Genomic DNA, 24,452 nt, shown 5'->3' with positions numbered 1-24,452 from the left:
ATGTTGCTCCTTAATAACTTAAAGACCCACTCTGATGAAAATGGTGTTTTTGGTGATTTCTAACATGTTCTTGTGGCATGATGAGTGACGGATGGACAACATATAAAAAGGAAATCCAGCTGAAAAAAAGTATTACTGAGTATTTCAAATCATTGTGAATCAAGAGCAGACGAAAAAATGCAGTTTCCATTCTGACGCATCCACTTGCAGACAAATAAATCCATGAACATCTTTGCTTCCCTCCAATACTGCTCGCCATTTTTGTTGTACTGATAAAATTAGGGTGGGGGTGTGAGGGGCTGTAAGCTAGTGGGAGAGCGTGTAAACAGAGAGCTCAGTTATGGGTGATTGGAAAGGGGGAGGGGTTGCTCTGCATCAACAGTCTTTCCTACAAAGAGTGAAATTTCTAATAAACTACAGCCGCTCTGCAGAAACTATGTCCAAGAAAACGACACATTGTTTTATTTTGGCTAAAAGCGGCAAAGTCAAAAAACGATCAGAGGTGGGTCTTTAAGCAACCTACCCATAAATATTTAAGAAAATCCCCAGAAAAATATAATTTCTAAATGAGACTAACCTTATAATGGCCCAATAAAACCAATTTCAACTAGATTACGTAATTTTTTTAACTTTCTCTAAATAGTATTCAGAACATGTTTTCTCACCTATTGATAAGTCTTTAAATAGTTATTTTTATGCCTAAATTCATTTATAAACAAATTATCACAGTAAAAAAAAAATTGAAACTTTTTTCAGAGCGATATATTCTGTGAACCAGTGTTTTTTTTTTAAGCTAAAATCGTCCACAAACCTACTAAACCACTAAACCTGTTGGGTACTTGTTTTCTTTATTCCAGTGGTAGGTGGAACATTGTTGCTTGGAGCAAACAAACTGAGCAAACATGACACGTTCTTGTTGATCAGAAGTACATCTTTGCTTCCGCATCGTCTCCTCTAAGGAATTCTCCCCGACTCTGGCTCACAGCGGAGCTTTAAACCTTTGAAGATATACTTTTATTCATGATTTTATGAGCAGAGACTGATGTGTTGGGCTGCATTAACGTGTATATGTTTGTACTGTCTGTGGAGTAACACCTACAGACAAGTTCCTTACGGAATTAAGTTCAGTTCTCCAGGGTTCCTAAGGAGTTTGAATGCAAAGCTTAGGAAACTACATTCTTAGCACGCAGAACAGACACGATTGGGTGACTGCAGTTGTCCAATGATGCGTATTTACGGTTATTTTTAAAGGTCGGTTTATGTGCATTCCCTCAGCACAGAGGTGGATACAGAACATTTGCTGCACACAGACATGCAGATTGAAGAGAAATTGGAATGTTTGCAAAAACTTTGCAGCAAAGTAAGTGACTCCATGTGTAACTTTTCAAATTAAAAGCAAGCACACGCCAGTTTATTTTTTTGCATAAAATTGTAAGTTGATGTGTAATAAAGTTTTAGACCTACCTAAATTTCTGCAGGTACACGAAAAAACAACAGGTCTAAAGCTCATTCATAAGCCGACTGTTTTTTTTTGTTTGTTTTTTTGAAACAGGATTTTAGATTGACAGAAGGACAGCAATCTCATTGAAAGGCGGCACTCAGCTGTCAGAGAAGAGCTAAAGCTTACTGCTGTTTGACTAATGGTTGGCCGTCTAATAATACATTCTAAATGGTCGCTGAAGCACTCAAACTGTAGCAGATATTTCTGCTGGTGGCTACGAAGGAGAGTGCAGTGACATTTCTGTCAGGATTCTGTTCAATCTGCAACTCACCTGACAACTTGACATGTGTTATCACGTGGTCCACATCACGTTTTTTTTTAAACGTAAAATGTAGAAAAAATTCAGTCTTTTTTGGCCTTTGCTTGATGTGATCTCAGAATGTCAGTCCTGGTTTTTCTCAGAAACCATCTTTTATGTAAAACTTGGTAAAAGTAAAAATTAATAAGTTTAGGATCAGAAAGCATTTGGAACTACAGTGTCACTTGGGCTCTGTATTTTCATTAAAAAGATCCAGGTGACTCAGAGTGAGATCTCCCTGTTGAATGAATAAGGTGAATATGTAACGTCTTACTTTTATATTGTGAAAAAGTACAGTTTTGCCTCCTTCCCGTGTCTGTAATCCACAGAGACTTTCTGACAAGTGACAGACAGATTTAGGCTCTTTACACTCAGTTACTGTGGATTGAGTGACGAGAAAATGATAGGATATAATTCAATGTTTGTTTGTCTTTCAGATTTGAATTTATGGTGAATGACGAACAGCCTTGTATTATTACCAGTTTGTTTTTAGCTGCAACACTACAGCAATTTGCAAGCTTTTTTTCTGGTTGATTGGATACATGCAACCCTTTCCCTGTGCCGCCTGCCTTTTATGCGACAATTTGTGAAGCTTTTTTGTTAAGACAATGCCCATCCGGTGCATGAGAGGAATAATAACAGCAATCCAGTGGATTGAAAGCCGGATGCAGGGCTGTGAGTTTGCCCAAACCATCCAAAAAAAAAATCACTTAATCTTCTGTAACTAAGAGAGTTCATCTTAGTCAGAATAAAGTCTACCGCCTATATTCCTATTTGACAGAGAAAATGTGTCTTTAAAAAAAAAAAAACTCACCTAATTAGCTCTTAGAGTTTATTATTTGGTAATAATTGCTTACAGAAACTGCTGTGCCAGAATGTAATGGTTTCTAACTTTTAAAGAATTTGAACAAAAAAGGGAAGTATTGGTGCTGTTGTGTTATTGTGCTTCATAAGCTAAAAAAGCTTTGATTGGTCAAACTTTGAGTATGTTTTAGAGACCTAATCCAATCAAGATGGTGTTTTTAAAATGTTCTTGTGGCCATTTACCCTCCATGATGGAGGACATATATACTGTAAAGGTAATTAAGCTTAAAATTCTATTTCTGAGTATTTCTTTATACAAATTGTTGTGAATCAGGAGCAACTGGAAAATGCCGTCCGAGCTGGAATCTGAATCTAAACTGTATGACAGCAGAACTGGAGAAACTCACATGCACAGGGAGAACTTGCAAACTTCTCACAGAAATGTCCCTGCCGGGATTCAAACCAGGGCCTTCTTGCTGTGAGGTGAGAGCAATAACCACCACGCCCAGCACCAATATTGCTCACTATTTTTGTTGCACTGGTAATGTAAGGTTAGGGGGTGTGAGGGGCTGTATGCTAGCGGGGGAGCACTTAAGACAGATGGATGATAGGAAGGGGGCCGGCTTATTTTGTGCCAACAGTCCCGCCCATGACTCAGGTGGATTTCTGTTTAACCCGCTGCTCTACAGTAACTATGTCCTAGAAAACTCCTTTTATTTTGGCTAAAAGCGCCATAATCATAATTAAAAAAAACCGCTGGGAACCCTTTCACAATAGTTTGAAAGATGATCGGAGTGGGTTTTTATTGACATTATTAAAAACAAAGAACTGACCAGAGCACTGCAGCTGCGAGAGAATCTGAGCTCCTTCAAACTGGTGACTGACCATCTTCAGGTTTGGTTTAATGCAGCGAACAAAACTGGAGCCCTGGAGGAAAGAGAAGAGGGGAGAGAAAGCTCAAACATGACAGAGAAACAAACAGAAACATGAGTCATTACGCTGACAGCAGGAACCACAACCTGCATGAGCAATTCATGATATCGTTCACATCAAACAAGGGGCACAATGAATCTTGCATCCCAGGGCGAAATGGAAAACTGTGTGTTTGTCTCATGAGACGCACAGAGCGAGATGGCGGGTTTCTGCAGCTGTGGGGCTGAACGCGTGAAACTGTCAGAGTGAAACAGCATAGGAACAAACACTGACCGTGCTGCGGAGCTTTTCCAGGAGGATATTCAGCTGGGTCTGCAAAAGAACAAAAAAAGAAGAAATAAGGGGACCCTGACATTACCATTTTTATCAAATACGCTCGGGGAGCACAATCACAGTTTGGCATTCAAATGAAAATATCACGATTCTGCATGAAGGCAAGTCCCTGCTGTGCAATGCAACGGCAGATATGAGGAACAAAAAGATAACACTAAGGAGGATTTTTCATTTAAATTACATCCAGTACTGTGCAACAGTCCTCAGTGCCTCTGCATTTATTTTGCTTCCTGGGGAGCTGATAATAATCATCGTTCAGGTTCACGTTGGACACTAGGAGCTTTTTTCTAGATATATCTATTCTTTGAAGCTGAAAGCTTTCCCTTGAAATGTGTGTGCTTATTAGTCATCTTACTGACCTGTTTATTGTTCACTCAGACTCAAAACGCATCTAACATGAACAGCTGTTGGGTTAGCACATCTTTTCCAAGCTTCCCTCCTTTGTTCAATATTTTTAGAAGAGAATATTATAATAAAATTGATTTTGCCTGGGAGTTCTTTGAAAACGGCACTGCTAAGCAAATCAACTAAATCATATTATATATTATACACGATATTTATAAATAAAGATGCATTAATAAATGTTTTTCAAGGAGTTCAGGGGAGAAAACTATAAATCTTGAATTATGAGGAGCATTCAAACTCCAACCTTATTTCTGCCATGTGTAATGTTAGACCTGGATCAGCTCATCAGAATTAAGCACCTGAAGGGTCGAGTCCCAATGACTGTGGAAACACAGCTAAAGTTCAGGGGTACTTTTTTTTTTTTTCCTGACCCTGCGGTTCGAGTTGGGTTCTGACTCATTGTTTGAGACAGGAAGGAATAATCCGACACCATAAAGTTTGGAGATAAGAATGCTGCAGAGGCAGACAAGTAGAGGAAACCAAAAACCTGAAGTCCTTTCACTATGCAGGCAACATTGAGTCAAAAAAGAAAATCAAATAATCGTTTCTGAAAGCTCTTATTTAGTTTTCTCTCCTGCTTTTTTTTTTTTTTTTACAAACATTTATTTGTTCAAAAATAGATCTATGTTTCTTTCTCCTTGGCTGCATCTCTCCAATTAAAGTATGTGTTTGTTCAGATCTGTATGGGATACCAGGTACACTTGTTGTTGTCATAATGCCTAACAACATAAACTATTGTTTGCAGTCTCCTGCTTTTAGGGACATCCCAGCAAACATCTATATATGATAGCCTGAAATGATGTGGTTACTATGGTGACAGAAGAGCACATTTTGGTTAAAGCCACTTGACCGACATGGCTCAAAGAAGAGCTGCATTCTCTTCTTTTACTTCCACTACCACTATTACAAACACAGATGAGGAAGGTTTCTCTTTTTCAATATTTTATTGGATATTTGAGTACATCATATGATTAGCTTTACTGCAGAAAACACACTGCTGACATATTTTAAACCACAGTAAACAGTCACTCGACTCCACTTTACAGGGCAACTATTCAAACCAAGTCTGTTTATCAAAATTAGATTGCATGGCAGTAAAAACTTTGTTACATTTGCCAAATTTCTTTGCAAGGTTGATAATTTACTGACATTAACCTGTTACCCATCCAACCCCTGTGGAAAAAAATGTTACAGCTCTTTTTGGCAAATGTGTGCTCTTGTGCTCAACCACTTTGTTTTGGGCTTATAAGAACCAGCAATCATTGGGTCAGCTCAATGATTGTCACACTTTTGGTTAGATATGACATCCCCCTTTAAAACGACCAGAAAACTAGTTTGATAGTGTTTGGAAGACGACCAATAAAAATGGAAGGCCATGACGGGAACTTTTGAATTGTTAGACCCTAACCCATTTGGGCGCACTTCTGAATTCAAATAGAAAATAAAATGATGCATTTTATCAAATAAATACTGCCATACTAGAGGTCATTGCCATTAAATCAAACCTAAAATAAAATAAGGTTGGAATCCATTGTGTGGGTTTGTCATTTTCTGTTGTAAGCTCTTTTAGATTGGAGTATACAAGCACTTAGACACTGGCCTGACTTCAATTTAATCTCCACAGAAAGTCAAAGTGTTGCTTCTTGGATAAGAGATAAGATAAGATAAGATATTCCTTTATTAGTCCCACGATGGGGAAATTTCCTTATTACGGCAGCAGTACAGGAACAGAGAGCAGTATATAAAAGAAAAGACTATGGAGTAAGTATAAACACCTATATACACAATATACACACATACATTCCAAAATATTGCACAGGATGATCATATGATCGGTTATTGCACAGGGTAGATAAGACAGAGCCGATGATGTTGTTTGACGTGGTTCACTGGGAGCAGCTAAGGGATCAGGCGACCAATGCCTTGCACCTTCAGAAGAGCCTCACATTTTTTAGCCAAGATACCAGCTAGCATTTGGAGATCTGTGATCCCCATCACTGTAAAAGATAACTGATGAATATGGGATATAACTGAGTTAACTGGCAAATCTTTGAGTTGAGGAGTCGTGTTTGGTTGTTGCCATTTATTCTAAGATTGAGTTCAACTAAAAGGCAAAGCTTAGTTTATTACTTTATCTTCCTTTAACTGACTTAGATTAAAAGACGAGTATCATTAGTATATAATAATTTCTAATATTTATCTACTCCATCTCAAATATTTCTAACATTTATGTTTATATAATTGAATAATATCCAACAGTTAAACATTTAAATAACTTCATTTTAAAATTAGTTAATTTCTTTTTTTTTTCTTTTTACATGAATTTCCCTTCTTGTCTTGGGCACATAAAGTATAAAAAACATTTTAATGGTATATTTCAGCTTCAGATGAAGCCAAAAGCTAATTAAAGCTCCATGAAAGTGACAGACACACCACCATTCCTTTCTATCTCCAGAGTCACAGTAATCACTAAAATGTAAAAGAAAGCTGTTGATGACAAACAGCAGATTAACACATTCATTAAAGCAAATCGAATTTCACGCAGAGATGGTGTTAATAGCATTTAATAAAATCCAAAAAACAGCTTCTAATCTCCAAACACCAAACTTGTACTTAATCGAATATATTTTTGGGAGGGGTTATTGTTTGTAGATGAGGAAATTAGATCATTTTGTTTAATCTTGGACTCGCAAAAATAAAAAGAACATAAGAAGACGAGGGTGTTATTTGACACTCCAACTGCTTAATAATGCTAATAATTTAAGCGTTGTAACCAAGGGGTCGTTTCACAGAGGACTGTAGCCAAAACGTAATTAACTTTCAGACTAAATTTGCATTTTCTTCTTTGCTTTCCCCACATGTCCAGTCTCTGCTCTGCTCAGCGACTTCCATTAACTCTGAGCTGATGTGGTTTTCTTCTGGGGAAAAAACTACAAGAAATAACTAGATGAAGAAAAAGGAAAGAAAAAGGGGCATTTATGGTCTTTCTGCTTCTTTTAACTTTTAGTAATTCCTATGCAGTAATTTTCTTTTTTTGTTTTGTTTTGACTTTAGGTCATGATATGAATGACAAGATTTTGAAATTGAAAATTAATATTTCAATTTTTCTCCTAAAGTTGAAAAATGGGTTGGACTTTTAGAGAAATCATGAAATCCATTGCGAACCTCTACCCGTTAAGCATTCACAGCCAGATGTGTCACATCTGTTTAAATCATGTCAGTGTTGGGCTGCTTCAGTCTGTGCTCACATTGCATACCTTCACTTCTGTAACAGAGCTAAAAACTCAGAGCAGAGGATCAATGAAAGTGTAACTCCACGACTAAGCACAATAGAGTCGTGGCAGTTTTTACCCAATTTGATCAACTTGAGTGTCATTTACAGCACAATTGATAATTTTGGTTTTGTGTATTCACAAATTTTTTTTAACAAAAAGAAGGATAAATGTTCTGTCCTTCCTTCATAGACTCACTCTGATCATCTTTTGATCCATTTTCAAAAGCGCTTCTAGTCCACTCAATGGAAACAATGGAGCACCTCCACAATTGACGGTCTCCATTCATTCTTCAGGTTCAGTTTCTCTTAAGTCTTGTCTTCTAACCTTTCAGCTCGTCTTTCCGGATCTTAACCCACTTTTTTGAGCCGTAATAATAGTCAGAATCACAGGAGAAGAATCGCTCAAACAGAAGAGGAGGAGCACCACAGCGAGGATGAAAACACTACCGATCTCCCAGGTAATAAGAACTCAATCAAGACCCATCCCTGCCTGAGGCGGACTCCATGCTGGAATTCCGCTAGGAGATGGAGGGGAGCTGCAGCTCAGGGAAATAAAGTATAAACAACACACTGAATGAACTAATTTCTCATCATCTTCAGTGTATCTCAGCTATGCAGATGCTTAAGGATTCTCCTACACTTCTTCTCTTACAGGCTCCACCTCCATCTTAATCAGACGGATGTAGACCGCAACATCAGGGATGGCTTTACAATCAGCACAATCATACTGCTGTGCAAATAAACACCCTGCACAAGAACATTTGTCTTTCTTTAGACTGGCTCCATGTTTTATGGTAAAACAGACATATTTGTTTGAAAGAAAAGTAAAGGCCTTAAAGGAAATACAATGAGATGTGAGACCAAAAAAAGGCCATTAATGACTGCAGCACCACACTTAACGACCGGTTTTGTCGGTACCTCAGAACACATAATTCAGGTGGCTCAGGTTCAAGAATTAAGATGGGAAAACGTTGCTGTAAAAATGAAAAGCATATGTCCCATAGATTAGCAAAACAGTAACCAGAGTTTAGAAAAATAAAATGTTTTGGTTAAAAGCAAGCAACCAGATGAACAGAAATGTAATTGTTTATTCATTTTGTAAACCAGTTCCCTAATTAAGTTGTAATGTAACCCCACGACAAGTTGGTTAGCGTAAATACTTAATTTATGAATCAGTGGTTTGTCATTCAAATGCCATTAGCTAAAGTACACATTAAAAACCCTTTATTTTTACTGTGACTTTAGAGACAAACCATGCCATTACAAATGGAACATACAATAGTAAGTGGCATAAAGGTGTTTTAATTGTAACAAAAAAATAAAAAGTGAATTGAGCCAAATTACACTCATAAATGTGATCTGATCCTGACTGAGACATGAAGCTGGAAAGCCTGAGCAAATTTAAGAAATGTTATGCTTAGTGAAGAGAAAGGGATCATTTATTTATTTCATATAAATGCCCCGGACATATTTTTAACAACACTAATTTTTTTACATTTATATAGTGGCAACTTATAACATTTTGAGCTGTTTGTTTAGGCCCATTTTGGTAACCTTTTAATAGTTTTTGCTCTTTTTAAAGTTATTTAGCTATGTTTTTTGTAATCATTTGGGTTCAGTTTTCATTTTAAATAGTAATGACTCTCATTCTCCAGGTTGATTCCATCGTAGTAGTAGGTTTCGGGCTGTCATTTGGACTTAGTTTTTAAAGTTAGAAGACGTTTCCCCTCCTATTCAAGAGGCTTTGTCAATTCTGAATTAGCTGGTAAAAGAGCTGGTTTATATGCGCTCATGGAGGAGGAGTCAGACCTGAAACTGGATGGAATTGTCAACTTGGCCTACATGGTTTCGGGTCGTTAAGAGTCCTTTGTCCTCAGCTGGGGGTTGGGGAGCCAGTGACTCCCTCCCCAAACTGGTCATCTCTTTCAGCTGTCAACAACTCAGGCACTGTCCAGTGCCAAACCACCACCTTTCAATCTTTCCTTAGATGAAAGAAAGGCCTTGACAGCTCTGGAGAAGGACCACAGTATCAACATTTTACCAGCGGATAAGGGGAGATGTACTGTGATCCTGAATGCTGTGGACTATGAAGCCAAAGTTAACAACCTACTTAGTGACACTACCACATATGAAGCACTGAGAGGAGACCCAACCAGCGGGTACAAGAAAAGGTTATAGTCAGCCTACAAAGACTGGAGAGAGATCAAGTCATCGACAAGCCACTATATTACAGACTGTACCCGGGTAATACCATTCCCTGCATCTATGGCCTCCCAAAAATCCACAAGGAAGGAATACCACTGAGGCCCATTGTCAGCAGCATTGACTCAATAACTTACAACATGGCTAAACACTTGGCTACTATTTTGGCCCCTGTGGTTGGCAACACATGGCATCACGTCAGGAATTCACAAGATTTTGCAAACAAAGTCAAACATCTTCAGCTGGATTCTGACGAGACGATGATGTCTTATGATGTAACTTCCCTCTTTATCTGCATTCCCACCACCGAGGCAGTGATTTCAGTGAGCAAGAGATTACTGCAGGACTCTAAGTTACAAGACAGAACAAATCTGACACCAGATCACATCTGCGAACTGCTGGAAGTGTGCCTCAACTCCACACTTTCCAGTTCAGGGTAAACGTCTACAGGCAGAGGCCCAGCTGTGCTATGGGCTGTCCAATCTCGCCCATTGTGGCCAACTTGTACATGGAAGAAGTCGAGAGAAGAGCCCTGGACTCGATTCCAGGTACTACTCCAAGCCACTGGTTCAGATATGTGGACGACACTTGGGTCAAGATCAAAATCCAGGAAGTGAAGGCTTTCACGGATCATGTCAACGCAGTCGACAAGAACATCAAGTTCACCAGGGAAGACACAAAGGAGAACACCCTAGCCTTGTAGACTGTGCAGTGATAATTGGAGATGACAGACAGCTCCAGGTTGAAGTGTACAGGAAACCTACTCACACAGATCAGTAACTGTCATTTTATTCAAATCACCCTTTACAGCACAAACTAGGCGTCATGAGGACATTACAACACAGAGCCCAGGAGGTGCCCACAAACTCTGACGGAAAGAAGAAAGAAGAACATATCCGTCAAGCCCTCCACACCTGTGGATATCCCAACATACAAAAAAACAAGACAAGAAGGAGCAACAGTCAAAAGGGAACAGTATTTCAATTCCTCATATCTCAGGCCTGTACCAAAAATCTAAAAAGGATTTTCAGACAACATAACATCCCAGTTCATCTCAAACCTGTAAATACTCTCAGACAAAAAATGGTTCATCCAAAGGACAAATTTCCTAGCTACAAACAGAGTAATGTTGCGTACGCTATCCACTGCAAAGAGAACTGCAATGAACAGTATATAAGAGAAACCAAACAACCTCTACACAAACGGCTTTACCAAAATCGTAGAGCCAACCCAAGTGGACCCGAGTCTGCAGTGCGAGTCTCCACCCGAAGGCCACAAACCACTTGGTCTCAGGTTTATTCTTCCATCCATCTACGGCAGTCTTCGGAAACCCAAACAAATCGAACCAGTTCTACCTGGGTCGTTAACAGCTGACAGATATGACCAGTTTGGGGAGGGAGTCACTGGCTCCCCAACCACCAGCTGTGGACAAAGAACTCTTAACGACCCGAAACCATGTAGGCTAAGTTGACAATACCATCCAGTTTCAGGTCGGACTCCTCCTCCATGAGCGAAAAAAATAACAGCTTTTACCAGCTAATTCAGAATTGACAAAGCCTCTTGGATAAGAGGTGAAACGTCTTCTAACTTTAAAAAATTAAGTCCAGATGACAGCCCCTAAACCTACTACGATGATTTAAATTGTAATATATTTTATTTCATGGGGACCTTAGAAAATCTAGCCGTCTTTCTATGTAAACAGCTGTTCTATCAAACACCAGAAAAACAAAAGTCGCGCTAATACAAATGTCTCTCAATTGTATATCTATATTATATTTATACGCATTTATTATCTAGCGGCATCATTAACAATTATGCAAAGAAAGTAAACAGCTTGATGAGTAACAAAGAAGGAAGAAACACTACTGTTACTGCTATCTGTGTCTTAAATATACTCATAATAAGCAGTCATTTTTGTTTTCCAGAATGAAGTTATTTTTAACAGAAAAAATGCATTTTGTTGTAATAAACATAATGCTGGAAAGCATTGAAATGCCAAACAGTCTCCGGTTTGGAACTGAAATTGCGTTTTCACAATTTCCCCTGAAACTGTTGGACATAAAGGCAGAATAGATTTTTTCATTTAAATGCACATTTTTTTTCTCGTCCATCTATCATTTATTTATTTATTTTGACTCATTCAGACCGTTCTCTTTAAATAAAAGTCATTCGGTGACATCCCTTTCAAAATAAGAGATGCATAAATGCCAGTTTTGTCCAGATGAATCCAGCAGAGCCCTGCGCTTTAATGAGGTGAGGCGACGTGTTTGGGAGTTCTGCAAGGTGACGTGCAGCTGAGGAATGTGAACAGATAAATAATAAGCAATTAGGGGTCTTAACAAGCTCAAGTTTCCTGGGAACTGTTGAATATTTAACATTGCAATCAGCTTCTTGGAATTAAACCTCAGCGTTGACAGACCTAAAAGATGCAACAAAAAGAACATTTCTGAACATACAAAACAAAAATCCCGCCGTCAAGGTCACCTCTAACTGCTGAGGTTGCTCAGAGGTCGATTCTTCAGTTGTATTATTATGTAATCTAGAAAAACAATAAGTAGTACATTTAAAGCAACGAGAAAAAGATGAACTGCACAAAGGTTTTTTGGGGGAGAATATATGGAACAAAAGATACTGACACGCTTAGAAATGACTTCAAAAAGTCAGTGCACAGAAGCGGGAGATGTCTGACTGAGTGAGGAACAGAAGGTCATTGAAGTGTTTGCCGGCACCCAGAAGCCATCCCACCCCCTCTATGATGCACCGCAGAGACAGGAGCTCACTCTCAGACACACTCCCCCATCTGACGCACGAGGCAGGCTTCCGAAAATCAGTCCTTGTTTTCAGCATCTCACCGAGCGACACTGCGCATACAAATTGCCATCACACACAAAATGTTCACAGCTGCTAATATAAATAAGTAAAGACCTTCTGCCACCTCGTGCTGCCTCCTGTTAGATCCACTCAGCTTTTCTTCCAATGACTGAGTAGAAGATGCGCAAACTTACTCCTAACTTTCTACCAACATTTTCTACAATGTATCGTGGGATTCACAATTTTACAAGATATTTACAAATAAGAAATATTTAAATGTGATATTTTAACAAAAAAAAAAAATTAAAAACTTGATTGATTTTGTCTTTAACAGTTGTTCCACACTCCTGGTTTCAAAATAGTTTCATAAATGTCCCACAGAGCAAATGACGCATTCCAATTATTTGATTCTTGCAAAGATTTAAAACCTTGTTTTTAGACTAAATGATTCATTTTCACTTATTACTCTAGTTTTTCTTCATCGCCATCAAATTATACTACAATGACGTAGAAGTAGCAAAAAATGGATATTATTCGGCTGTATAAAATTCAGGTTTTAGCCATTATAACAGTTAGCCCTTTTTAGATTTTTCTCCCCTTTTGAATGTCTGTCTGGAACTCTTTGTTTCTAGATTTTGATGAGACTAACAGCAACACTGAACATATACGTTTTCCAGCTTACCTTAAACTTGTTCCCAACACTGATGAAGCCAAGTTTTCCAGCCTTCTGCTTGACGTTCTTGACATCTTTGCTGTTGTTGGAGTTCTCAAACAACTGTCGAATGAAGCGGTCCTTGGACTCGCTGATCAGACACTCCAGAGACATATGGAGAGCATCATTGTTCTTCTCCACAAACTTGGTCTGAGCAAAGAAGATGTCGAAACGTGTAATCAGGTGTCATTTGACGATTTATTTGTGTAAAAAAAAAAAAAAGTTTAAAATATTTCTAAAACACAATTTTCAGAACTTAATTTGCAAAGTAAAAAATTTAAATATTCAAGTTTTGAGGAAACCTTTCATTTCTAGGAGTATAACCCTTTAATCTTTCAAAAGACGCAAACAACCAAGTCTCCCAAAGTCCAGGTTTATTGAAAACTCAGAGCAGAAGAGGCCCCGTTTGCCTGTCTAATCTAACAAGAGCTGGTATTTCATTTCACGCTTACAGGTGTTTCCTCTAAACTCCAGTGATCCAAGAAAGAAACCGTCACATCCATTTCAAAAACAGAAAGAATTGAGTGTTCTGTCGACGCACCGTTTCATAGCACACAGCTCCTGCAAAGTGTCTGATGATAAATCCCTCATCATCCCTCACGTTCCTGTGGACGGTAAGCTTAGACTTCCTGGGTATCTGAGGGACACAAACACACAAGAGCACAGTTGGAACTAATTCCCTGTGTTGTACCTCAGCAGCGGCAGCTGGAAATGTATATTAAGGCATCCCAATTTAAGGTGTCAATATGTCGTCAATTTCTGGCATGAATTTTAATAACCCGGCAAAGCTGAAGGAAATAAGAAAAACAAAAAAACATAAGATACTTATCAGTTTTATGTCATGATTTACTCAGTCAATTTAAGAATCAAACAAAATCGAGATTATGATGATAAACAAATGTTAAGGTTATTAAACAGAAGTAAAATATGTAAAGATACCACCTAAACCAGATAAATTGGGTAGTCTGAGTACAAATAAGTACTGCAGTACTTTTTTAGAGTACCCCCTTGTATGATTTCCATTTCACGAGCTCCCTTTATGTCTTATAAGTCAAATCCACTTTAGGCACTTCAAAACCATTAAGCAGCATGAAAGCTGTCATATAAATGTTACAAGTTTTTAACCTAAAAATATTCAGGGGAAGTAGAGTCTCATTTTCTGTGCCGCCTGCCGGCTGCCAGGCTAAACATCAGTAATTTCTCTATGCGGCTTGAAGGCAAAAACTCAAGATAAATGACAGATAAATCTTTTGGTGATTGCAGGAGTTGTTAGAATGATCAAACAAATAAAAAACTAGAGATTTTATGGGAACATTAGGTCTACTTGCTCTACCTTGACACTACTGTAAATAAAGCTAGGAACTCACAGTCAAGCGGAAATGATCCTTGTGCTTGTTATGAACGGTTTCAGTAAAGTGCTGGTCGCTGGGTTGAGGTAGGCGATTTTCTTCGTCCAGAATATCCAGAATGCCGACCACCTTTGCCTCCACAAGGTCTGAAAAAAAAAGCCCAATAGCACTGAGAAAATGCAGAGCACCTGACACTAAAAACCTCAAAAACAAAAAGCTGAATAAACAAAACGCAAAGGGTCGCTTTTTTCTTCTTCTTTAATTATCAAAGCCTAAAAGAAGTTTATTTAATTATTAGGGCAAAAAATATTGAACTCATTGATGATAAATAAAAGGAAAGTAAATCTGAGTGAGAAAGAGGGACACAATTAGAGAAAATCTGCAAAGAACATTTCTTATGATGCTTTACAAAAGAAAAAAGTTATCTCCAAATTGTAGTCTATAAGAGTAAACGAATGATAGAGCTTGTTTGAACGAGTATCTCTTTACGACATCCACTATAAAAAAAACACAAAAAACTACTATGACAAAATACTTAGGCAAAAAAACAACAAAACACTAAATGGTGTATATAGCGCTTTTCTACCTACAAGGCCCAAAGCGCTTTACAGTCACAGACCCAGTCACACACACATTCACACACTGTTGGGCGGCAAGGTAGAGTTCAGTGTCTTGCCCAAGGACACATCGACTCATTGGCGTGCAAGGCGGGAATCGAACCTGCATTTTACGATCATGGGTCGACCGCCCTACCACTGTTCCACAGCCGCTCCCAACTACTTCAGGATTAAATGATTTTTTCCACATCTTTTTAGATTTGCCAGCAAAAAAAGAGCCACAAAAGATTCAGACTTAAGAAATACGGGGGATTGGGGCTGTTTTTAAAAAAAAATATTACCAACAATACTGCATCTATTTTCTGAAAACTTAAGGTCTTAGTCATTTTTGTTTCAGCTGTAGCTTCAGAAGAACTTGTGCATTATTTTTGATTTATTAAAAACTGAAGTGATTAGGATGGGAAGAAATGGGAAGCAAAACTAATAAAGGCGCTCCACTCAATCAAGAAAAACAACAAACCCTCTGTGATTAGAGAAGTCTCTACACAGCAGGAGCATTATACCTTTATAATAGAATTACCCAAAGACATCATGTTAATGAAGGAGGACTTCCAGGAACACATATGAAGCTTCCAACTACCAGCGCCTGCTACAATCCAACACACACACACACCAAGAATTACTTTTACATTCAATAACTAATGAATTGTGAGTAGTGCCTGTAGTCACAAACCACATCTTATTCTGAAAGATTCCTTCAGGGATGGCTCAGGGGTGTGGATTCAATGTTCTCTGTCCTCATAAGAAAAATAATCTGCAGCCGCCCCCCAGTTGTAAACGCTGTGCTGCTTTATGATGGCTTTGGTATTTGCCTCTACTAAAACAAATACGGTTGTGGTGGGTTGTTTTTTTTTATTTTTTTCATGCGTCTCTCTGTGGCTGCTGCTGAATTCCCTGTAATCCAAGACTCAAACCTCATATATATTTAAAAAAAAAAGATGTCTCTATTCCATCTGCACTGCCTCCTTATGATCCCAAAGCTCAATCTATCTCTTCCTCTTACTGATTGGGTCTAACTCTGCTATAAAGCTGACAGCAAGAGTAGGAAAAACCAAGTCATTCTTCAGTTGTGTTGCGAGTTTCTACAGAAACCATTTCATCAACCTCTGCTAGGAAGAATTCAACTACTTTCTAAGAATTTTCTGTCCTTGCATTATTAAAGATCCACTCTGATAAAAATTGTGTTTTTGGTGTGTTTTTTAACAAGTTCTTGTGCCATTTTTCTGATGATGGAAAACATACTGTTTATTAAAAAAAGAAGAAATTATTAGAAGAAGAAAAAAGAAAAGAAATAAGCTTAAAATTGAGTTTGAGTATTTTTTTTATTTAAATCTTTGTGAGTCAGGAGCAGAAAAAACAATGCTATTTGAAAAAGATCTCATTTGTGAAGTAGAAAATACACTGGGCGGCCCACAAGCTCCCTGCTCTGAGTTCTTAGCAATAGGGAGGGGAAGGGGGGTTGGGGTTGCTCCATGCCACAGTTCCACCCAGAACTCCGAGACAAAGTTCTAATGAACTGCTGCCGCTCTGCAGAAACTATGCCCCACAAAAAAAATGTTTTGGTCTTGTATTTGAGCTAAAAACATCATGATCGTAATTGAAAGACAACTTGGAATCAAAAGACTCAAGATTTATTCTCATTTCACACACATTATTTGCGAAGAAATACACGGGTGAGACGAGATGTTGTTTCTCACTAGCATGACAGTGCAAAAAACCAATAATAAAAATAGCAGTAAGAGAAATCCTAGAATAAAAAATAAGATGGATAAAGAATTAAGTGAATAAATAAAGATTAAAAATGTAAATGTAAATATAAAATAAAATAGAGTAGAATAGAATAGAGACCAGCATTCAGCGAGAAAGTGACTATGTGCATAACAGCAGTTCTTGTTTATGGGGAGGGGGGCTACTAGAGTCTGTGTATTGTGTCTTCGGGTTGTATGGGGGGGGGGGGGGTAATCCTTTGATCTTATTGCAGGGTGGAGTTTGTGATAGCATGAATGCATGAGGAGGACAGACCATTCAGCAGCCTCACAGCTTGCGGGAAGAAGCTTTTTAGCATCCTGCTGGATGGTGATCAGAGTGGGACTTTAAAGTCAGTGCATAAACCTGAACTTGACTAAATTAAATACAAAATGCCCAAAAAAGACTGAAATACTTCAGACAGTGTCTTGTTTGTGTTTGGTTTCTGACACGTGGAAAAGAACAGCAATGACTTTACGACCGTTTCTCCTTTTCTAAGCAGCTGCAGAGATAACATGTTATCTGTGTATTAGTCTGGGTTCAGGTGATTATTGTTTGAGGTTTCCAAAGACACCCTGAATTAAGTCTGGGCGAAGAATCGATCAAATGAATTAAGTTATTAGTTCTAAATATAATAAATGAATAAAGTTATTAGTTCTTGGTCTCAGATTTTGTCAAATAAATTTTCCGTCAAAATGCGACTTATAGTCCAGTGCGACTTATCTGTGTTTTTTTCTACTTTATAATGCATTTTTGGGCTGGTGCGACTTATACTCCGGAGCGACTTATAGTCCGGAAAATACGGTAGTTACTGTTATCTGTTAATAAAGAATACTGCGTTGTAATCATGAATTGTATTCAGTTGCGACATGGCCGCCGGGGATTTTGTGTTCAGCGGCGGGGTTTGCAGTTGACCGTGACTCCAATCACCGAAGCAGGCGCTTTGCATATAGCCAATGATATGGTACCCATGTATACCGTGGAGATGACAGAGTTTATTAATTGAATAAAACCTTAGACCCCAGATATGAGCTGTATTGTTAATCCTTTAGAAAACGGTGCAACTCTCAAGCTGAATGTTTGTCTCCTTTTAGTCTAGACAACAAAGTGTGACTGAAAACACAGCTGGAACTTTGATTCCAAGAGTGTGTTCATTTATTTATTATTCATCCCAGAAGTGGGGAGTTACATTTGTCTTGTGTTTGATTAAATAAAAGCAAAATCTGCTTTAAGTTTTCTGCCGTTTGTACTTATTGCTTTCCTTAAGTGTGTGTGTGTGTGTGTGTGTGGGGGGGGGATCGGAAATCGAATTAAAAAAATTAAATCGGAGATTTTATTTTAAGGCCATATCACCCAACCCTACCCTGAAGATATCACCAGACTACTCTGTGCTTACTTACCCTTTAATCTGAATACTATTTAGTACTATGCTTATTTCTTTTTTTATATTTTCTTTGTAGCATTCATTCTGTGTCTCACATTTAATTCAAGTGTTTGACAATAAAACTAACAAAAGTTCCTCCACAGGCCATGATTACATTTCTTGACAACACAATGTTTTCTCCAGTTACGTCTCCTGGAATATACCAACTTGCAGCCACTCGCAAATGCTCTCACAGCTCCATTGAAACTAGGCCAAGTGAAGCCTGAACACAGTTGAGGCAGCTTCCAGCTTCAATACGATTCCCAGGAGAAAACCTCATGTCTTTCATTTTCCAATCAATCTTTTCGCCAATCTACCTGTCGGAGATGCAGTAAAACCTACTTTCATGTTCCAACCGTTAATGGAGCTCTTCTTCATTCAGTAACCTACAGATGGCCGTGATTCCTTACAAATTATTCAACCGAATGGACAAAAAAACAAACAAGCAAATTCATTTGATCTAACCTCCACAAGCAGAGAAACTCTGAGCCTGTTCAACTCCACTGTAGGAAAGCGTCTATTATTGATGGGATTTCAATGCAAAAAGCATAATTAACCTTATTCACCTCTAATCGCCTGACATCCATCTCTCTGCGTGCTTATGGAGTAATGAAGACATATTTCAGAGAGGACACAAGTTAAAATGCTCCAGGGCTTCATCACTCTGCCTTTTCACTTGGTGTGTCCATGAAACGCGCCGAGGCCCAGAGGTCAATCTGCAGAGAGGTGGCGCTCATGAAAGACTGAAAGCATGTGCGCCAGCAGCACATTAAAGTCAATAGCCAACTGCGTGCTGTAGCTCATCCCTTGTAAATGTACTGAAAAGCGCTGGGAGTGTTTGTGATCATAATGAAAACGATGTGCCTAAAACTGGCTTTGCAAATACAAAGATGGGCCCAGCAAAACCGCAGGCATGCTCAAGAACTTTAAAAATGGGTAGAACTACATACATTTTATATGTCTAATGAGCCAAGAACTATAACTTTTTATGCTATTTATGTCTACTAGAGTCAAAGCAGGGTGCAGAATGAAGGGTACATACAGTTCATATATTCATTACTGAGAAATTACAAAGAAAGTTGAGGTATTGAGGAATTCAGTCTCATTCATCAATAATGCTGAGAAACTGGAGAAAACAGACGGAAAGAGTTCTGGCAGATCCCAGGAAACAACTGAATCAAAGGACACATTTCTGGAAGTTAACAGGGGCTTGGAGAACGACAGCTTCAAGAATAGCTTCATGGTGGTCTTTGTAAGCAAACATAAAGAGAGGACTTAGAGCTATAGGGTTGACATGACGCGTTAGAACATTTAAGTGTTAGCTAAGACGGTCAGTGTTTAACCCTTGTGCTATCTTAGATGACCCCACCCTTACTTTGACGTGTTCTCCCTACCATGACAAAGGTGGATAAAGGTGGAAAGATTTCATGTAATCCATGGACACCATTGAAGATCACAAATCGTTGAGGAAAAAAGGTTCAGCGCACTGTCTAGTGGGTCTAGATGACCCAACTCCCAATGTTAAAGTGCCTAGGATAGCACAAGGGTTATAAAGCACTGAACTATTGAGGAATGGAAGAAGTTGATATGGACCCATGAATCCAAATGTAAAACCTTTAGTTCACTGTCAAATAAGAAGACATTTGTACACATTTGTGAAAAAAAAAAGAAAGAAAACAAAATAAAGGAAAATCACAGTAAGATTAGTGAGTACTTTAAAAAGATTAAACAGAACTAGACCATAAACTTTCAACAAACCACACCTAGGAAAAGATGGCTGATGAAAAGGACCAGAGTGTAATAAACACACAAAAAATGATTTAAGACCCATTCTGATGGGGTGATGTAACCTCTCCGATAAATAAGGGGACACTGTATTCTGTTTTTAAAAGTAAAAACAGTTTTAATAGAGACATGTCCCTTTACTGTCTGGTAAAAAAAATGCATCATGAGTAAAACTAGCTGCTCACTCCATCTTACAGACCCACACAGATGAAAATTTTGTTTTTGGCATTTTTAACATGTACTTGTGTCATTTTTCTGATGATGGATGACAAAGAAAATTGAGCTTAAATTGCATTTTTATTTAATTAAAACGCAGAGGAAAATAATGACATTTGTAGTTGTGATGTAGAAATTACACTGGGTGGGCCACAACCTCTCTGCTCTGCTCCATTCTGATGTATCGCAGACAAACATCAATGTACGTCTTTGTTGTTCTGGTCTGAGCTGGCATTTGTCTCAAAACTGTGTGGCTGGATAGCTCCAATACTGCTCACCATTTCCTTTGCACCACCAATGTTAGATTGGGGTTGTTGTGAGCAGAGAGCTCTCAACAACGGGGAGGGGAAGTGGGGGGCAGGGTTGCTCAGCACCAAGAATCCCGTCCACAACTATAACCGCTCTGCACAAACTGTTCTAGAAAACGACAGTTTCTTTTTCTTGGTTAAAAACAGCATAATTTTAATTGATAGACCACTGGGTAAACTTTTGCAATAGATCAAAAGATGATCGAGTGAGACTTTAATTAAGGTTCTACTGAAGATTTTTGTGTCCCAAATAAATGTAAGTTCTTATAACACTGAATTAAAAGTACAGATATTGTCCAACAAAATCACAACCTGTTGCTCCATCTAAACAACGAGAGTTTTGATTGGAGAACATCTTATTCATTTTGTGTGATTTATGTGCAGTGAGAGCTCTCTTCAGGAAAAAAGCTTTTGCAAACCTCTGTGCATCCATGCAGACACATCTCAAAAGCTTATAAACAGCATGAAGTTCTAAATACCCATGATATATAATGACAATTCATTGACTAATTTGGATATTTTAACCACATTGTCGGGTTCTAGGAGATGGGATGAGCCGAGGAGGGAGTAAAAATGGGGAAATAGGGATTTAAACTGAAGTAGCTAATTGAAACAAAAAGTAACAGTCAGGAGAGTTTGTGGCAGTTTCTTGTAAAGAATGCTATCACATCACGTGTGAAGAACAGAAATAGAGCTCTCTCTGTTTTTCCAACAGTGTATGAATAAAAGCACAGCACTAAAGCCAAAAAGCATGGAAGGTGAAAAAAAAGCATCATTCTCTGAAAGGTTAAGTCATGCCCTGCATGTGAAGCCAGGGTGAAAAATGTCAACTTTAGTCCTGAATTGAAAATCTATCATTGTATTGGATGTTCATTATTTTGCGCTGTAGCTGTTCCACTGTTAATAACCTCACAATCAAGTTAGCATTTCCTGCAGCAATGGTTTCATGAATTCCGTGGGGATATGGCTTTGAGGTTTTTTTATGACATGGAGTGGGGAAAATGTGTCAGCGCAAGACTTTTAAAAACAAATCGAAAACTTTTTGTTTTGCATGTTGTTTTTACAGAAAAAGTTTAAATCTTCCCCAATTGTGCTTAATGTTTTTCAAATAAAAAATGTCAGTAATTTTGATTCAATAAACCACGCACCATCCACTTGTCTTTTAAGAGTAGCTTTACCTTACAGCCCAGTATTTGGTAAACATCAGATGTGCTATGGATCATATTCTAAGCAGCTTTGCATGTTTCACAGCTTTCTTCACAGATCTTGCAGGTTGAATGAGCCTCCTTTGAGGAAAATAAACCCCTTTGCAGGGGGACACCATGAAGTGTGCAGAAGTATGAAAGAAAAGCAACTTCCGCTGTTCTGAATGAGCAATCTCAGGTGCTGAATCATGAGTGGGCTCATACCTATGCAGTCCTGATTGTCGACATAGTGAACCTCGTTGACTCCGAGCCCCTCCCTCTGGTACAACTCTTGTTCCTGCAAGGCATTCCAGACATTTCTAATGAGAAACCATTAAGATATTCACGGCATGCACAGAAGGGTCTAATGAGAACAAGGATGATTCCTGTGTCCTCTGGAGGGCATTCTGGCTCTCTAACGAGCGGTACTTGGCCAGGTTTTCGGCTCTTACAACTTCCTTTTTGTTGGCGGGAAGAAAAAAAAAAAAGAGCATCTCAAAGGTTACAGCTTTCACTGTTAACAGATGTTTGGCAAACAATTTTTTCAAATGTGAAAATGTCAATGAGACTATTTCAATCGAGACTTTTCTTAAAGAATGATAAAATAAACTCCAACACAATGGAAAGTACTTCACAGTGGCCTTCGTCTGACGTCTAGATGCACTTCTGAATGCAGTTGAAATCCAATAGTCATTTTTTTAACATCTTTGCAAAAATTAAAAAAATTTAAATGATATTGAACCTAAAGACTGAACAGTTAAACTTATATACTCTAGTTTTTTTTTTGTATATAGACCTTCACTTGGAAAGGTAATACGCAGGGCATTACAATTTAAAATATAAAAAACATTTACAAAACTAAAAAAGAAAAATAGACTGCTTTAAAGTCTCACTGTAAAGGTAGACAGATTCTAAAATTATTAGAGAAATGATGCAGCCTCCAAAAAATATGTTGGTTTTTATTTGAACATAAAGGCAGTAACAATTACTTTTTTCTTACTATAGCTTATTTTGAAACACGCTCCTTGTTTAAAAAGTGAATCCAGCAGAGTGACGGCGGCTCTCACCTCCTTTAGAATGCGCTCATTGAAAAACTGCTGCAGTTTCTCATTACAGTAATTGATGCAGAACTGCTCGAAGCTGTTGTGTTCGAAGTATTCTGAAAAACACAAGATGCAGCAGGGAAAAGTCAAAGGTTATCCATAAGGAAATGCATGTTTAACACACTGAACAACATCACCTTTGTGTGCAGTCAATATTAAAGCAAAGCCAACGGTCTGAAAGTGGTTGTACAAGACAGTTACTGCATGTATGTTATCTGTGAGTCATCATGTTATCCATATTAGGTTCACTATAATGGGAATATTGAATTCTTTTACAAAGCACAAGGTAATGATGTGGTGTCCTAAAAGTCAGCATCAGACTCATTCAAATACAAACAAAATATGATTTTCTTATTGTCATCAAGTTTTTCAAACAATAGCTTTGTAGTAAAAAGTAGGTCTGAAGATCTTTCATTCACAGAAATATGAAGGTACCTATGAACTGTATATAATTAGGGTTGTAGATCATACTTTTTCTCTGTTTTAACTTCTGTCCAACAGCTGGGTAAGCAGATCAGAGCTGAAGGCCTCTTGTGTCAGACAGATTTTACTGTTACGATAGGGGTTTAGGGGTCTTCATACAGTGTTGATATTTGTATAAACCCCTTTTGTATTTGAGTCTAAGCTTTATTTATGATAATTATATTTATATGCATTCCTTGTCGAACCGGACGGGAAAAGAAAGGAGAGTGGGATGTTAGAGAGGAGGGATATGGGGTTAAGATGGGTGAGGGGGCAGTCCATAATACAAGGTCAAAACATAGTGTAATAAAAGTCATGTAAAGTAAATTACATGACTTAGTTCTCACAAACACACACCACTAAATAGTCTGCACAGTTATTTACAGGTTTTAAGTATATTCATACATTAATGATGGGAGATTTTATCTCAAATGACTTGTGCACACAGACAGGTACATGATTAGCATAACAAATATTATTGAAGAGGGTGTACAAACGATACCCGTGGTTTTATACAGGATTTATGTTTATCCATTTAAAAGAAAAAATATAAAACCTTAAGGCAAACAGTGACACCATCGATTATTTATACAAAACCAAACCAGTCCTTTTTGTCAAGGCTAACAGCTTGTTTAGCACTAAAGCTTCAAAAAAGTCCAATAGAACGTACAGTTACTAAAGAATGTAAAGTGTGGCTCAGTACTGACCAAAGCCAGCGATGTCCAAGACGCCAATAAAGTTGGTGGAGGAGGCAAAGGGGAAGCACTGGTTAACTCTGGTCACCACGTGGTCAAACAGGTGGCTGTATACGGCTTTGGCCAAGGCATCTCGAGCGTTGTTAGCCTGCTCGACTTTGAGGGGAACTCTGGGAAGAAGACAAGGACAAACGGACAAAGGTTATTTATGAGATGAGGATTGTTTAATTTCTAAACATGAATGAATATGTGTAGTTGATTTGGACTGCTGGGACATAGAAGTTCTAAGAT

The 24,452-nt window shown here is 38.2% G+C and overlaps 1 protein-coding gene and 1 long non-coding RNA gene across 16 annotated transcripts in view; one reads left to right on the top strand and one right to left on the bottom strand.

Annotated features, from left to right (window-relative positions):
- myo6a (myosin VIa) overlaps window positions 1-24,452 on the bottom strand; it is a 129,526-nt gene that overhangs the window by 40,312 nt on the left and 64,762 nt on the right. For all 15 annotated transcript variants that reach the window (XM_011491912.4, XM_011491913.4, XM_011491914.4 and 12 more), the window contains exons 13-20: window positions 24,174-24,331; window positions 22,969-23,060; window positions 22,127-22,199; window positions 14,641-14,768; window positions 13,815-13,910; window positions 13,244-13,423; window positions 3,810-3,848; window positions 3,437-3,530 (exon numbers count right to left, since the gene is read on the bottom strand). In XM_011491912.4, the coding sequence (XP_011490214.1) occupies window positions 3,437-3,530; window positions 3,810-3,848; window positions 13,244-13,423; window positions 13,815-13,910; window positions 14,641-14,768; window positions 22,127-22,199; window positions 22,969-23,060; window positions 24,174-24,331 (860 nt within the window). The remainder of the gene's footprint in view (window positions 1-3,436; window positions 3,531-3,809; window positions 3,849-13,243; window positions 13,424-13,814; window positions 13,911-14,640; window positions 14,769-22,126; window positions 22,200-22,968; window positions 23,061-24,173; window positions 24,332-24,452) is intronic.
- Window positions 7,970-8,306, top strand: LOC144990138 (uncharacterized). The gene is made up of 2 exons (XR_013654094.1): window positions 7,970-8,104; window positions 8,203-8,306. It is a non-coding gene; the product is annotated as an uncharacterized LOC144990138 (long non-coding RNA).

The sequence above is a fragment of the Oryzias latipes genome, chromosome 24 (genome assembly GCF_053564925.1).
Source record: "Oryzias latipes strain Hd-rR chromosome 24, Olatipes_Hd-rR_3.1".
NCBI classification, from domain to species: domain Eukaryota; kingdom Metazoa; phylum Chordata; class Actinopteri; order Beloniformes; family Adrianichthyidae; genus Oryzias; species Oryzias latipes.
This window is presented reverse-complemented; position numbering and strand designations above follow the sequence as displayed.